The 15,446-nt window shown below is 47.1% G+C and overlaps 1 protein-coding gene across 1 annotated transcript in view; it reads right to left on the bottom strand.

Annotated features, from left to right (window-relative positions):
* Positions 1-5,481: 5,481 nt before the first annotated feature.
* SLC38A8 (solute carrier family 38 member 8) overlaps positions 5,482-15,446 on the bottom strand; it is a 29,980-nt gene continuing 20,015 nt past the window's right edge. The window contains exons 9-10 of the mRNA XM_067470883.1: positions 8,503-8,554; positions 5,482-5,642 (exon numbers count right to left, since the gene is read on the bottom strand). Coding sequence (XP_067326984.1) covers positions 5,540-5,642; positions 8,503-8,554 — 155 coding nt within the window. The 3' untranslated portion in view covers positions 5,482-5,539. The remainder of the gene's footprint in view (positions 5,643-8,502; positions 8,555-15,446) is intronic.

Genomic DNA, 15,446 nt, shown 5'->3' with positions numbered 1-15,446 from the left:
TCGCTTTATCTTCACTCTTGACTGTAACCTTTGATAGTTTACCTGTATTGTTTTAGAGATCAGACGATGTAGCTCTATGCCGTAGCACACTGCAGGATGTCAGTATATTAGCCAACTATAAGCAATTTTAAAAAGATGTATGTATATATATATATTATCTGCGCTGTTGTATAACGATGACTGGAGTCTCCAGACAAAAGGAATAAAATTGAAAAAATGGGACTTGCGGTACCTCTCGTCCATAAAGCACAATCTACTCACAGGTAAGGATTGGGTTTGACATGCATATACGAGGGTTGAATGAAAAGTAATGCCTCCACCTTTGTTACTTGGGTTTGGACGGGAATATTTTAATAATTCGTGGTCAGGCCCTCAATTGGTTCAATTCATTTCTCCGGAACTGGAGTCAACGCGTGGAGTACATGGATCAAGTCTCCGATAGATCCCCCCTCCTATGTGGGGTCCCCCAAGGTGCAATTCTCTCTCCTCTTCTCTTCAACGTCTACGTTAGACCCCTTGCTAGTTTGGCTCGGAGTTTCGGCCTGGACTGCTACCAATATGCAGACGATACCCAACTCCTTCTGCGCCTAGAGCCTGAAGCAACGTCAATTTCACCCGATGTCTGGAAGCTCTGTCAAACTGGCTACGTGCTAGCAGACTGAAGGTGAACCCGGCGAAGACTGAGATTCTCTGGCATGGCCGCCCGGCAGGTCTGACTCCTCCATTACCCACCTTTGATGGTGCCGCCCTATCTCCATCGACCACTGTTAAGAGCTTAGGTGTCATCCTGGATTCACAGCTGACAATGGAAGCTCAGGTCACTGCTGCCAGCAAACAGGCCTTTTTCCATCACCAACAAGCGAGGCAACTGGCACCCTACCTATCTGACGAGGCTCTGACAACTGTCATCCATGCCACCGTCACGTCTAGGCTGGACTATTGCAACGCCCTGTATGTTGGCCTTCCGATGTCTACGACCCGAAAGCTCTGTATTGTTCAGAATGCAGCAGCCAGGTTACTCACAAGAATGCCCATGAAATGCCATAGAACACCAGTGCTGCAACATTGACATTGGCTTCCAACTGAGTACCGTGGCCTGTATAAGATGCTAGTTCTGACCTTTAAAACTCTTTACGGCCAGGGTCCATCATACCTTAGGGACCGCCTCTCCTTCTCCCATCATCGGAGGTCGCAACGACCATCCCAACGTGACTTACTTTATATACCGGGTCCTAGAGAAGTGCACTTGGAAAGGACCAGACGCAGATGGGCTTTCTCTCTTTCTGCCCCTGCCTTGTGGAATTCCTTGCCACCCTACATGAGAGCCATGCGTGACTGAGGGCCTTTTATTCTCGCACTTAAGACCTGGCTTTTTACTAGAGCATTCGATCTCTGTTAATTTTTAATTTTTGTATGTATGTATTTTATCTTTTATAATTTAGCTGTAAATCGCCTGGAGCATTCTTGGATGGAGGGCGATTAGTAAGTTATTAAATGATGATGATGATAAATCAAACACAGAAATAATCCTTAGGACAGTGGGTTGTTGTAGGTTTTTTTCGGGCTATATGGCCATGGTCTAGAGGCATTCTCTCCTGAGGTTTCGCCTGCATCTATGGCAAGCATCCTCAGAGATAGTGAGGTCTGTTGGAACTTTGTTGTTGTTCATTCGTTCAGTCGTCTCCGACTCTTTGTGACCTCATGGACCAGCCCACGCCAGAGCTCCCTGTCAGCTGTTACCACCCCCAGCTCCCTCAAGGTCAATCCAGTCACTTCAAGGATGCCATCCATCCATCTTGCCCTTGGTCGGCCCCTCTTCCTTTTGCCTTCCACTTTCCCCAGCATCATTGTCTTCTCTGGGCCTTGCTGTCTCCTCATGATGTGGCCAAAGAACTTCAACTTTGTCTCTAGTCTCCTTCCCTCCAGTGAGCAGCCGGGCTTTATTTCCTGGAGGATGGACTGGTTGGATCTTCTCGCAGTCCAAGGCACTCTCAGAACTTTCCTCCAGCACCACAGCTCAAAAGCATCGATCTTCCTTCGCTCAGCCTTCCCTAAGGTCCAGCTCTCACATCCGTAGGTGACTACAGGGAAGACCATGGCTTTGACTAGGCAATGGATCTTTGTTGCCAGTCTGATGTCTCTACTCTTTACTGTTTTGTAAAGAGATGGGACATTGCTCTCCTCCCAAGAAGTAAGCGTCTCCTGATTTCCTGGCCACAGTCTGCATCTGCAGTAATCTTTGCACCTAGAAATACAAAGTCTGTCACGGCTTCCACGGTTTCTCCCTCTATTTTCCAGTTGTCAATCATTCTTGTTGCCATAATCTTGGTTTTTTTGACATTTAGCTGCAACCCGGCTTTTGCGCTTTCTTCTTTCACCTTGATTAGAAGGCTCCTCAGCTCCTCCTCGCTTTCGGCCATCAGAGTGGTGTCATCTGCATATCTGAGGTTGTTAATGTTTCTTCCAGCAATTTTCACCCCAGCTTTGCATTCATCCAGCCCCGCACATTCTCGCATGATGTGTTCTGCATACAAGTTAAAAAGGTTGGGTGAGAGTATGCAGCCTTGCCGTACGCCTTTCCCAATCTTGAACCAGTCTGTTGTTCCGTGGTCAGTTCTTACTGTTGCTACTGTTGGAACTAGGCAAAAGGATTTATATATCTGTGGAATGACCAGGGTGGGACAAAGGACTCTTCTCTGCTGGGGCTAGGTATGAATGTTAAATACCAACGACAAACTGATCAGCTTCGATGTGGTGTCTCTATTTACCATGGTCCTGATAGCAGACACTATTGCACTAATCAACCAGAGGTTCCCAGAAGACATCACAGCTCTGTTTCACCATTGCCTCACCACCAGCTACTTTCAGTGGGACAATGAGTTCTACGAACAGAAAGATTGAGTAGCTCTGGGGAGCCCTCTCAGCCCGGTCATAGGTAATTTCTACATGGAACACTTTGAAAAACAAGCCCTGGAAACAGCAACCAAAAAGTCCACTATATGGTTCAGATATGTGGATGACACCTTCACCATTTGGAGCCATGGAGAAGAAGAACTCAACAGGTTCCTGGACCATCTTAACAGCATCCACCCAAACATCTAGTTCACCATGGAAAACGAAAATGAAGGAAGACTGCCTTTTCTAGTTGTCCTAGTCATCTGCAAACCAGATCAACAATTGGGTCACACCGTTTACAGAAAACCCACACACACAGATAGATATCTACATAAAAACTCCAACCATCACCCAAGTCAAAAAAGAAGCACCATTAAAGCCTTGGCAGACCGTGCAAAAAGAATCTGCGAACCCCACCTCCTCCAAGAGGAACTGAACCACCTCAACTGGGCTCTCCAGGCCAATGGAGACTCCACCTCAGGCATCAGAAGAGCTGCAAGACAACCGAGAAGAAGCCACAAGAGTCAAGACAGAGATCCACCCAGAGGAAAAGTGTTCTTGCCAGACATCAAGGGAACCACTGACCGCATAGGGAAGCTGATGAGGAAACACAACATACAAACTATCTACAGACCCACTAAGGAAATCCAACAAATGCTTCGTTCAGCAAAGGACAAGAGGGATCCTCTCACTTCTGCAGGAGTCTACCGTGTACCATGCAGCTGTGGACAAGTCTACATAGGGACCACCAAACGCAGCAGCATTGCCCAAACACGAATCAAGGAACATGGAAGGCACTGCAGACTACTTCAACCAGAGAAGTCAGCCATAGCAGAGCACCTGATGAACCAACCTGGACACAGCAGATTATTTGAGAACACAGAAATGCTGGACCACTCTCACAACCACCATGTCAGACTACACAGAGAAGCCATTGAAATCCACAGGCATGTGGACAATTTCAACAGAAAGGAGGAAACCATGAAAATAAACATAATCTGGTTACCAGTATTAAAAAACTCTAAAATTGCAACAGCACAACAACAGAGAGGAAACAAACAAGGACATCTAATCACCTCTCAACAAAGGTTTGCCCCAGGCACAGTCAGGCCATTGTATGCTAATCAAGGTTGTCAGTTGAAACATTCACACCTAGCTCCAGCAGACAAGAGTCCTTTGTCTCACCCTGGTCATTCCACAGATATATAAACCCTTTTTCCTTCTTCCAACAGACCTCACTACCTCTGAGGATGCTTGCCATAGAGAGAAGCAAAATGTCAGGAGAGAATGCCTCTAGACCATGGCCATGTAGCCCGAAAAAACCTACAACAACCCAGTGATTCCAGCCATGAAAGCCTTCGACAATACATTGAACAATCCTTAGAAAAGTGTTTCTCAACCTGGGGGTTGGGACCCCTGGGCGGGGGTCGCGAGGGGGTGTCAGAGGGGTCACCAAAGACCATCAGAAAACAGTATTTTCTGTTGGTCATGGAGGTTCTGTGTTGGAAGTTTGGCCCAATTCTATCGTTGGTCGTGTTCAGAATGTTCTTTGATTATACATGAACTATAAATCCCAGCAACTACAGCTCTCAAATGACAAGGTCTATTTTCTCCAAACTCCACCAGTATTCACATTTGGGCATATTGAGCATTTGTGCCGAGTTTGGTCCAGATCCATCATTGTTTGAATCCACAGTGCTCTCTGGATGTAGATGAACTACAACTCCAAAACTCAAGGTCAATGCCCACCAAACCCTTCCAGTATCTTCTGTTGGTCATGGGAGTTCTGTGTGCCAAGTCTGGTTCAATTCCATTGTTGGTGGAGTTCGGAATGTCCTTAGCGAACTATAAATCCCAGCAACTACAACTCCCAAATGACATAATCAATCTCCTTCCAACCCCACCAGTATTCAAATGTGGGCATATTGGGTATTTGTGCCAAATTGGGTCCAGTGAAACAATAAACAATAACATCATAATTAAATAAAACACATGAATACATAACAATATGAAAAATAAAAAATAATAAACATAGGCCATCCTGTAGTCGCCATCTGCTCGCCAACAGAAAACCATATTTAGTTAGTGTCAGCACTATTTTCTGGATTTTTTTTCATGTCAGGAGTGACTTGAGAAACTGCAAGTCGCTTCTGGTGTGAGAGAATTGGCCGTCTGCAAGGACATTGCCCAGGGGACGCCCGGATGTGTTGACGTTTTACCATCCTTGTGGGAGGCTTCTCTCATGTCCCCACATGGAGAGCTGGAGCTGACAGAGGGAGCTCATCCACACTCCACCCAGATTCGAACCTGCGACCTGTCGGTCTTCAGTCCTGCCGGCACAAGGGTTTAACCGGGTCTGCCCTATTTACTGGATGAAATGTTCTCTATCATACTTTTTTGGGATTGCGGCACCCCAAAGATATATAATGAACGGAAAGGCATAACCAACTCAAGTGTGTTTTTATTTATTTACATAGATATCTGAAAGGTAGCCCTTATTTCTGTTATGCCCAGGTGAGAAAAAGTACCTGTCCACGTCAACCAGGAATGTTGCTCGGAAGTCTCCCAACAGTAGAAGACAGCCTTGCCTTATAGGTTGTCCCACCGCCACTGGACTCCCTTTGCAAATGTTGCCACCTAGAGGCTAGAATTGGTAGAGCAGCTCCATGACGGCCAGGGTGGTGCTTTGCCCGAAGATGAACGTCCCACAGAGCACCGTGATGACCCCCCATGTGATAAGGCAGGACCTGTAAGGAAGAACATGGGGAGACGCAAGAGCTGCGTTGTGCACTCGTTGGGTTTGCAGACACACAATGTCCCTTCATTATTCTACTTAGGGAAACATAGGTGGCTAAAAATAATATTCACTTAGGATATGTTCCTTCATGCAAATACATGTTTACATATTCGGAGCAAAATTAAATACAGGCAGTCATGGAATCCTAGAGTTGGAAGAGACCTCATGGGCATCCAGTCCACGTCAACCTGCCAAGAAGCAGGAATATTGCATTCAAAACATCCCTGACAGATGGCCATCCAGCCTCTGTTTAAAAGCCTCCATAGAAGGAGCCTCCATCACACTCCGGGGCAGAGAGTTCCACTGTTGAACAGCTCTCACAGTTAGGAAGTTCTTCCTAATGTTCAGGTGGAATCTCCTTTATTATAGTTTAAAGCCATTGTTTTGCATCTTAGTCTCCAGGGCAGCAGAAAACAAGCTTGCCCCCTCCTCCCGATGACTTGCCCTCACATATTTATACATGGCCCTCATCATGTCTCCTCTCAGCCTTCTCTTCTTCAGGCTAAACATGCCCAGCTCCTTAAGCCACTCCTCATAGGGCTTGTTCTCCAGACCCTTGATCATTTTAGTCACCTTCCTCTGGACACATTCCAGCTTGTCGATATCTCTCTTCAATTGTGGTGCCCAGAATTGGACACAATATTCCAGGTATGGTCTGATAAAAACCTTTCATCCCTCCCTCCCTCCCTCCTTCCTTCCTTCCTTCCTTCCTTCTATCTTTCCTTTATTCTTCCCTTCCATCCATGCATCCTTCCCTTCCTCCCTTTCTTCCTCCCTTCATTCTCTTTTCCCTTCTTCCTTTCCTTCCACCCTTTCATCCCTCCTTCCGTCCTTCTCTTTTGTCTTTTTTTCCTTCTATCTTTCTCTTATTCTTCCCTTCCTTCCTTCCTTCCATCCATCCTTCCCTTCCTCCCTTTCTTTCTACCTTCCTTCTCTTTTCCCTTCCTCCTTCCCTTCCACCCTTTCATCCCTCCTTCCATCCTTCCATTTTGTCTTTTCTTTCTTCTCTCTTTCCTTTCTTCTTCCTTCCTTCCATTCATCCATCCCTCTCTTCCTTTCTGCCACCCTTCTCTTTTCCCTTCCTCCTTCTCTTCCACCTTTTCATCCCTCCATCCTTCCTTCACTCTTTCCTCCTTCCTTCCCTCACTTTCTCCTTCCATCCTTCCCTTCCACCCTTTCGTCTGTCTTTCCTTCTCTCTTTCCTTCCTCCTTTTCATCCCTCCATCCTTCCTTCCCTCTTTCCTTCCTCTTTCCCTCACTTTCTACTTCCATCCTTTCCTTCCTCCCTTTCGCCTGTCTTTCCTTCTCTCTTTCCTTCCTCCTTTCCTTCCACCTTTTCAACCCTCCATCCTTCCTTCCCTCTTTCCTCCCTCCTTCCCTCACTTTCTCCTTCCATCTTTTTCTTCCTCCCTTTCGTCTGTCTTTCCTTCCCTCTTTCCTTCCTCCTTCCCTCACTTTCTACTTCCATCCTTTCCTTCCTCCCTTTCGCCTGTCTTTCCTTCTCTCTTTCCTTCCTCCTTTCCTTCCACCTTTTCAACCCTCCATCCTTCCTTCCCTCTTTCCTCCCTCCTTCCCTCACTTTCTCCTTCCATCCTTCCCTTCCTCCCTTCCATCTGTCTTTCCTTCTCTCTTTCCTTCCTCCTTTTCTTCGTTCCTTCCATCACTGGGCAGCCAGTCCTCCTAGCAAACAGTACTAGCATGTGGCCCCCAAGTTATAAAGTTTGCCCATGCTAGACTATGACTTCCATAATCCTCAACTTCTGACAACACTGGCCGGGGCTTCCAGGCATATCTGTGACAACATCTGGAGATACACGATGTCCATGGATATCCAAACATGGATCTCCAGGCACTTTTGGAGTTGAGTCTCTTCCAGCTCTATGATTCTACGAAACCCCATGAAACACAGCCAAGAATGAAGGACATCTGTTGACCTATAGTTGGGAACCATGAACAAAATGAAGTTCAACAGTGACAAATACAAGATACTCCACTTTGGCAGAAAAAACGAAATGCAAAGATACAAAATGGGGGAGACCTGGCTCGAGAGCAGTACGTGTGAAAAAGATCTTGGAGTCCTCGTAGACAACAAGTTAAACATGAGCCAACAATGTGATGTGGCGGCAAAAAAGCCAATGGGATTTTGGCCTGCATCAAGAGGAGCATAGTGTCTAGATCTAGGGAAGTCATGCTACCCCTCTATTCTGCTTTGGTTAGACCACATCTGGAATATTGTGTCCAATTCTGGGCACCACAATTGAAGAGAGATATTGACAAGCTGGAATGTGTCCAGAGGAGGGCGACTAAAAATATCAAGGGTGTGGAGAACAAGCCCTATGAGGAGCGGCTTAAGGAGCTGGGCATGTTTAGCCTGAAGAAGAGAAGGCTGAGAGGAGATATGATAGCCATGTATAAATATGTGAGAGGAAGCCACAGGGAGGAGGGAGCAAGTTTGTTTTCTGCTTCCTTGGAGACTAGGACGCGAAACAATGGCTTCAAACTACAAGAGAGGAGATTCCATCTGAATATGAGGAAGAACTTCCTGAATGTGAGAGCCGTTCAGCAGTGGAACTCTCTGCCCCGGAGTGTGGTGGAGGCTCCTTCTTTGGAAGCTTTTAAACAGAGGCTGGATGGCCATCTGTCAGGGGTGATTTGAATGCAATATTCCTGCTTCTTGGCAGAATGGGGTTGGACTGGATGGCCCATGAGGTCTCTTCCAACTCTTTGATTCTATGATTCGATGACACTCGATCCCCAATTGTTCTTTCAATAAGTATTTCGATTGCACAGCAATAGAGATATATACATACTTGGTCCTTGGCTTGACTGGTTCCTTCTCCATCGCGCAGACCAAACACAACCCTACAAGTTGAACAGAAATGGTTCAGTCTTCTTGGCACAGGGATAACTTTGAAGAAGGATGCAAAGAAAATGTTAAAAATACCCTGGAGTTTCCATTTAACCAACTCATGTTTAGCTACCAGGTGTCGTTCTTCAAATAGACTGTGTTCCTATCCGAGGAGGTATATGGAACATGTCATTTACTGTCAAGTTACTTGTCAGTGTTGAGTGAGTTATTTCAGGCATGTTAGCGATGGGTAACCTCTTCCCAGTGTGACTCAGAAAGGGATTCTGTAACTGAGCTGAGCCAATTCCTCCCATTTTCCAAAATTCAGATCATATTCCCACCGATAACACACATACAGTAGAACTTCTACATAAGAAGGTCCCAATACAAGTATGTTCTAACTTACAAATTAGAAAATGTTGACCATTTTCGCTACCTGGACAGCCACCTCTCCACAAAAGTCAACATTGACACTGAAATTCAACACTGCCTGAGCTCTGCGAGCGCAGCATTTTTCTGAATGAAGCAGAGAGTGTTTGAGGACCGGGACATCCATAGGGAGACCAAGGTGCTTGTTTATGAAGCTACTCGCTTGGGGACGCGGTGGTGACCAGGGTATTTGTGTGCAAAGTATGGTCCTCATCTGCCATTCATAGGGGTCACAGTGGTCTCTGGAAGTGAGTGAAGGTACTGCAAGTCCCATCATCCATGGCAACTTTGGTCCAGATACAACGTTGGTTGGGTTTGCAGTGCTCTCTGGATGTTGGTGAACTACGACCCCTATAAATCAAGATCAATTCCCCCAAACATGGTCACGGGGGTACTGTATGCCCCATCATCCATGGCAACTTTGGTCCAGATACAACGTTGGTTGGGTTCACAGTGCTCTCTGGATGTTGGTGAACTACAACGCCTATAAATCAAGGTCAATTCCCCCAAACATGGTCACGGGGGTACTGCGTGCCCCATCATCCATGGCAAATTTGGTCCAGATACAACATTGGTTGGGTTCACAGTGCTCTCTGGATGTTGGTGAACTACAACGCCTATAAATCAAGGTCAATTCCCCCAAACATGGTCACGGGGGTACTGCGTGCCCCATCATCCATGGCAAATTTGGTCCAGATACAACGTTGGTTGGGTTCACAGTGCTCTCTGGATGTTGGTGAACTACGACTCCTATAAATCAAGATCAATTCCCCCAAACATGGTCACGTGGGTACTGTGTGCCCCATCATCCATGGCAACTTTAGTCCAGATACAACGTTGGTTGGGTTCACAGTGCTCTCTGGATGTTGGTGAACTACGACTCCTATAAATCAAGGTCAATTCCCCCAAACATGGTCATGGGGGTACTGCGTGCCCCATCATCCATGGCAAATTTGGTCCAGATACAACGTTGGTTGGGTTCACAGTGCTCTCTGGATGTTGGTGAACTACGACTCCTATAAATCAAGGTCAATTCCCCCAAACATGGTCACGGGGGTACTGTGTGCCCCATCGTCCATGGCAACTTTGGTCCAGATACAACGTTGGTTGGGTTCACAGTGCTCTCTGGATGTAGGTGAACTACGACTCCTATAAATCAAGATCAATTCCCCCAAACATGGTCATGGGGGTAATGCGTGCCCCATCATCCATGGCAAATTTGGTCCAGATACAACATTGGTTGGGTTCACAGTGCTCTCTGGATGTAGGTGAACTACGACTCCTATACATCAAGATCAATTCCCCTAAACATGGTCACGGGGGTACTGCGTGCCCCATCATCCATGGCAACTTTGGTCCAGAGACAACGTTGGTTGGGTTCACAGTGCTCTCTGGATGTAGGTGAACTACGACTCCTATAAATCAAGATCAATTCCTCCAAACATGGTCACGGGGGTACTGCGTGCCCCATCATCCATGGCAACTTTGGTCCAGATACAACGTTGGTTGGGTTCACAGTGCTCTCTGGATGTAGGTGAACTACGACTCCTATAAATCAAGATCAATTCCTCCAAACATGGTCACGGGGGTACTGCGTGCCCCATCATCCATGGCAACTTGGGTCCAGACACAACATTGGTTGGGTTCACAGTGCTCTTTGGATGTTGGTGAACTACGACTCCTATAAATCAAGATCAATTCCCCCAAACATGGTCACGGGGGTACTGCGTGCCCCATCATCCATGGCAAATTTGGTCCAGATACAACGTTGGTTGGGTTCACAGTGCTCTCTGGATGTAGGTGAACTACGACTCCTATAAATCAAGATCAATTCCTCCAAACATGGTCACGGGGGTACTGCGTGCCCCATCATCCATGGCAACTTGGGTCCAGATACAACATTGGTTGGGTTCAAAGTGCTCTCTGGATGTAGGTGAACTACGACTCCTATAAATCAAGATCAATTCCCCCAAACATGGTCACGGGGATACTGTATGCCCCATCATCCATGGCAACTTTGGTCCAGATACAACGTTGGTTGGGTTCACAGTGCTCTCTGGATGTAGGTGAACTACGACTCCTATAAATCAAGATCAATTCCCCCAAACATGGTCATGGGGGTACTGCGTGCCCCATCATCCATGGCAACTTTGGTCCAGATACAACGTTGGTTGGGTTCACAGTGCTCTCTGGATGTAGGTGAACTACGACTCCTATAAATCAAGATCAATTCCCCCAAACATGGTCATGGGGGTACTGCGTGCCCCATCATCCATGGCAACTTTAGTCCAGATACAACGTTGGTTGGGTTCACAGTGCTCTTTGGATGTTGGTGAACTACGACTCCTATAAATCAAGATCAATTCCTCCAAACATGGTCACGTGTCAGGACTCGGTTTCCTGGCCTTGGATGTTGGCGCAAAAAACCGGATTCCTGACATGGAGAACTGATAAGGAATTGCAGCTGGTGGCCTTGGGAGGGACCGTTGGTGGTTTGGCGGGGAATATTGCGCGGGACCATTGTCAGGCGGGAAGAGGGGATTCGAATGTGGGGGAGGGTATATAAGGGTTGACTTGCGTCTGTGTGCCAATCCTGGCTTTCATTGTGTATATGCATCCAGTAGTAAAAGTTTCCTGATTGATTACGGATTGGCGTCCTGTGTCCTTTCTGGGAGCGGCTGCTGTGAGCTTACATTAAGCCAGGATTCTTCAGTGCCATCCCACGGCTGTGGTGAGGTACCCCTATGCAACAGGAGGAAGATCCAACAGAGGGGGGAGAACCAGCCTCCCCTTTCGAGAATGCGGATGCAAGGCATACGTTTCAAAAGATCACAAATGATTTTCGAGCTCTAGGAGCAAAGCTAAAAGAATGTAATGTACAGGTGGTCTTTTCATCCCTCCTCCCTGTTGTAAGACACGGACCCACAAGAGCCAGAAAAATAGTACAGGTCAATGACTGGCTTAGAAAATGGTGTCAGGAGGAACGCTTTGGCTTCCTCGACCATGGCCTGCTTTTCCAGGAGGATGGCCTACTGGCAAGGGATGGGGTGCATCTCACACAAGTAGGAAAACACCTTTTTGCTCACAGACTCGCAAACCTCATTAGACGCACTTTAAACTAGGTCCACCGGGGGAGGGGGACAACAGCCTTGCGAACACTACTTTACCCACAATATCTGGGAATCGCCAGAAGGCTAAACGGAGGGCTGCACAAACACAACAAGGACCAAGTACCCAAAGCACAATAATCCCAATTAAACAGCTCAGGGGAAGATCTCAGGGGCTCACATGTCTTTACACTAATGCACAGAGCATGGGAAATAAACAAGACGAACTCCAACTTTTAGCACAACACCACAAATATGATATCATAGGGATCACTGAAACCTGGTGGGATGACTCCTATCGCTGGAATGTAGATATCGAGGGGTATAACCTCTTTCACAGAGACCGAACAAAGGGGAGAGGAGGCGGAGTAGCCTTATATGTCAAAAACTCTTATGCTACAGAAGAGATTCAAGACAGCAATCTGGGAAACCAGCTTGAAATCATCTGGATAAGAATCAAGGGAACTGGGACTCAAAAAGATGTCGTTGTAGGCGTCTACTACAGACCCCCAAGCCAGGAGGAAGAACTTGATGAAGTCTTCTGCCAACAGTTGACCAAACATGCACAGAGAAGAGATGTAGTAGTCATGGGCGACTTCAACTATCCCGATATTTGCTGGAAAACAAACTCGGCCAAGAGTACAAGGTCCAACAAATTCCTCGCTTGCCTTGCAGACAATTTCATGGTCCAGAAGGTAGAAGAAGCAACAAGGGGATTGACTACTCTTGATCTCATCTTAACAAATGCGGAGGACCTGATCGATGCGGTCGAAGTGGTAGGATCCTTAGGGGCAAGTGACCATGTGCTCCTGCAATTTGAGGTACAAAGGAAGGCCGAAACTAAGACAAGTCAAACCCGCATTTTGGACTTTAGGAGAGCTGATTTCCAAAAAATGAAGGAAACGCTGAGCAGCATTCCGTGGACACAGATACTAAAAGACAAGGGAGTTACGGATGGATGGGAATTTCTCAAGAGTGAAATACTCAAGGCGCAATTGCAAACTGTGCCAACAAAGAGAAAAAATAGGACAAGTGCAAAGAAGCCAGAATGGATGTCCAAAGAACTTCTAACTGTGCTAAGACACAAAAGAGACATGCACAAGAAGTGGAAAAAGGGAGAAATCACCAAAGAAGAATTCAAACAAATAGCCAACACCTGTAGGGAAAAGGTCCGCAAGGCTAAAGCAAAAAACGAGCTCAGACTTGCCAGGGACATTAAAAACAATAAAAAGGGCTTCTATTCTTATGTCAGTAGAAAAAGGAAAAACAAGGAGGCGATAGGACCTCTTCGAGGAGAAGATGGGGCAATGCTGACAGGGGATAGGGAAAAGGCAGAACTACTTAATGCCTTCTTTGCCTCGGTCTTCTCACAAAAAGAGAGTCTTCAACCTCAGCAAGATGGAGTGGATGAGGGATTGGAGGACATCCAACCCCAAATTGGGAAAGAAGTCGTCCAGGAATACCTGGCCGCTCTTAATGAGTTCAAGTCCCCAGGGCCAGATCAACTACACCCCAGAGTATTGAAGGAACTAGCGGAAGTCATTTCGGAACCATTGGCAACCATCTTTGAGAGTTCTTGGAGAACGGGAGAAGTTCCAGCAGATTGGAGGAGGGCTAATGTGGTCCCAATCTTCAAGAAGGGAAAAAAGGATGACCCAAACAACTACCGTCCGGTCAGCCTCACGTCGATACCGGGCAAGATTCTGGAAAAGATTGTTAAGGAAGTGGTCTGCAAACACTTAGAAACAAATGCAGTCATCGCTAATAGTCAACATGGATTTATCAAAAACAAGTCATGTCAGACTAATCTGATCTCTTTCTTCGATAGAGCTACAAGCTGGGTAGATGCGGGGAATGCCGTGGATGTAGCGTACCTGGATTTCAGTAAGGCCTTCGACAAGGTCCCCCATGACCTTCTGGCAAGGAAACTTGTCCAATGTGGGCTAGGCAAAACTACGGTGAGGTGGATCTGTAATTGGTTAAGTGGACGAACACAGAGAGTGCTCACTAATGCTTCCTCTTCATCTTGGAAAGAAGTGACAAGTGGAGTGCCGCAGGGTTCCGTCCTGGGCCCGGTCCTGTTCAACATCTTTATTAATGACTTAGATGAAGGGCTAGAAGGCATGATCATCAAGTTTGCAGACGACACCAAATTGGGAGGGATAGCCAATAGTCCAGAGGACAGGAGCAGAATTCAAAACGATCTTGACAGATTAGAGAGATGGGCCAAAACTAACAAAATGAAGTTCAACAGCGACAAATGCAAGATACTCCACTTTGGCAGGAAAAACGAAATGCAAAGATACAGAATGGGTGACGCCTGGCTCGAGAGCAGTACGTGTGAAAAAGATCTTGGAGTCCTCGTGGACAACAAGTTAAACATGAGCCAACAATGTGACGTGGCGGCAAAAAAAGCCAATGGGATTTTGGCCTGCATCAATAGGAGCATAGTGTCTAGATCTAAGGAAGTAATGCTACCCCTCTATTCTGCTTTGGTTAGACCACACCTGGAATATTGTGTCCAATTCTGGGCACCACAATTCAAGAGAGATATTGACAAGCTGGAATGTGTCCAGAGGAGGGCGACTAAAATGATCAAGGGTCTGGAGAACAAGCCCTATGAGGAGCGGCTTAGGGAACTGGGCATGTTTAGCCTGAAGAAGAGAAGGCTGAGAGGAGATATGATGGCCATGTATAAATATGTGAGAGGAAGCCACAGGGAGGAGGGAGCAAGCTTGTTTTCTGCTTCCTTGGAGACTAGGACGCGGAACAATGGCTTCAAACTACAAGAGAGGAGATTCCATCTGAACATTAGGAAGAACTTCCTGACTGTGAGAGCCGTTCAGCAGTGGAACTCTCTGCCCCGGAGTGTGGTGGAGGCTCCTTCTTTGGAAGCTTTTAAACAGAGGCTGGATGGCCATTTGTCAGGGGTGATTTGAATGCAATATTCCTGCTTCTTGGCAGGGGGTTGGACTGGATGGCCCATGAGGTCTCTTCCAACTCTTTGATTCTATGATTCTATGATTCTATGAGTGAATGCCTTGGCTTCATCGACTGCGTACGCCCAGCCCAACGGAGTCACACAGAGGCGAGTGAAGGGGGCAGGGGCAGCAGCGAGAGAAAGCAGCGGGCTAGACTTTCCCTCCCCGCAGAGGTTGGATTTCCTGGAGGAAAAGATGGCATCCATGGAGACCACCCTCGCGATGATGTCAAAGGTGATGGAGCGGCTGGCCCCCCTGTTAGAGGAACCACCACCCCGAGGGGAATCGATGTGGAGCGCGGAGGAGAGGAGTGACCGGGGACCCGGGGCACGTCCTAAGACGCAGACGAGTTGGAGGGCCGCTGCGGAGAGCGATGAGGAGGAGGAACG

This window comes from Anolis sagrei, chromosome 8 (genome assembly GCF_037176765.1).
Source record: "Anolis sagrei isolate rAnoSag1 chromosome 8, rAnoSag1.mat, whole genome shotgun sequence".
NCBI classification, from domain to species: Eukaryota; Metazoa; Chordata; class Lepidosauria; order Squamata; family Dactyloidae; genus Anolis; species Anolis sagrei.
The sequence above is the reverse complement of the archived record's forward strand: the minus strand, read 5'-3'. Positions and strand labels throughout refer to the sequence as shown.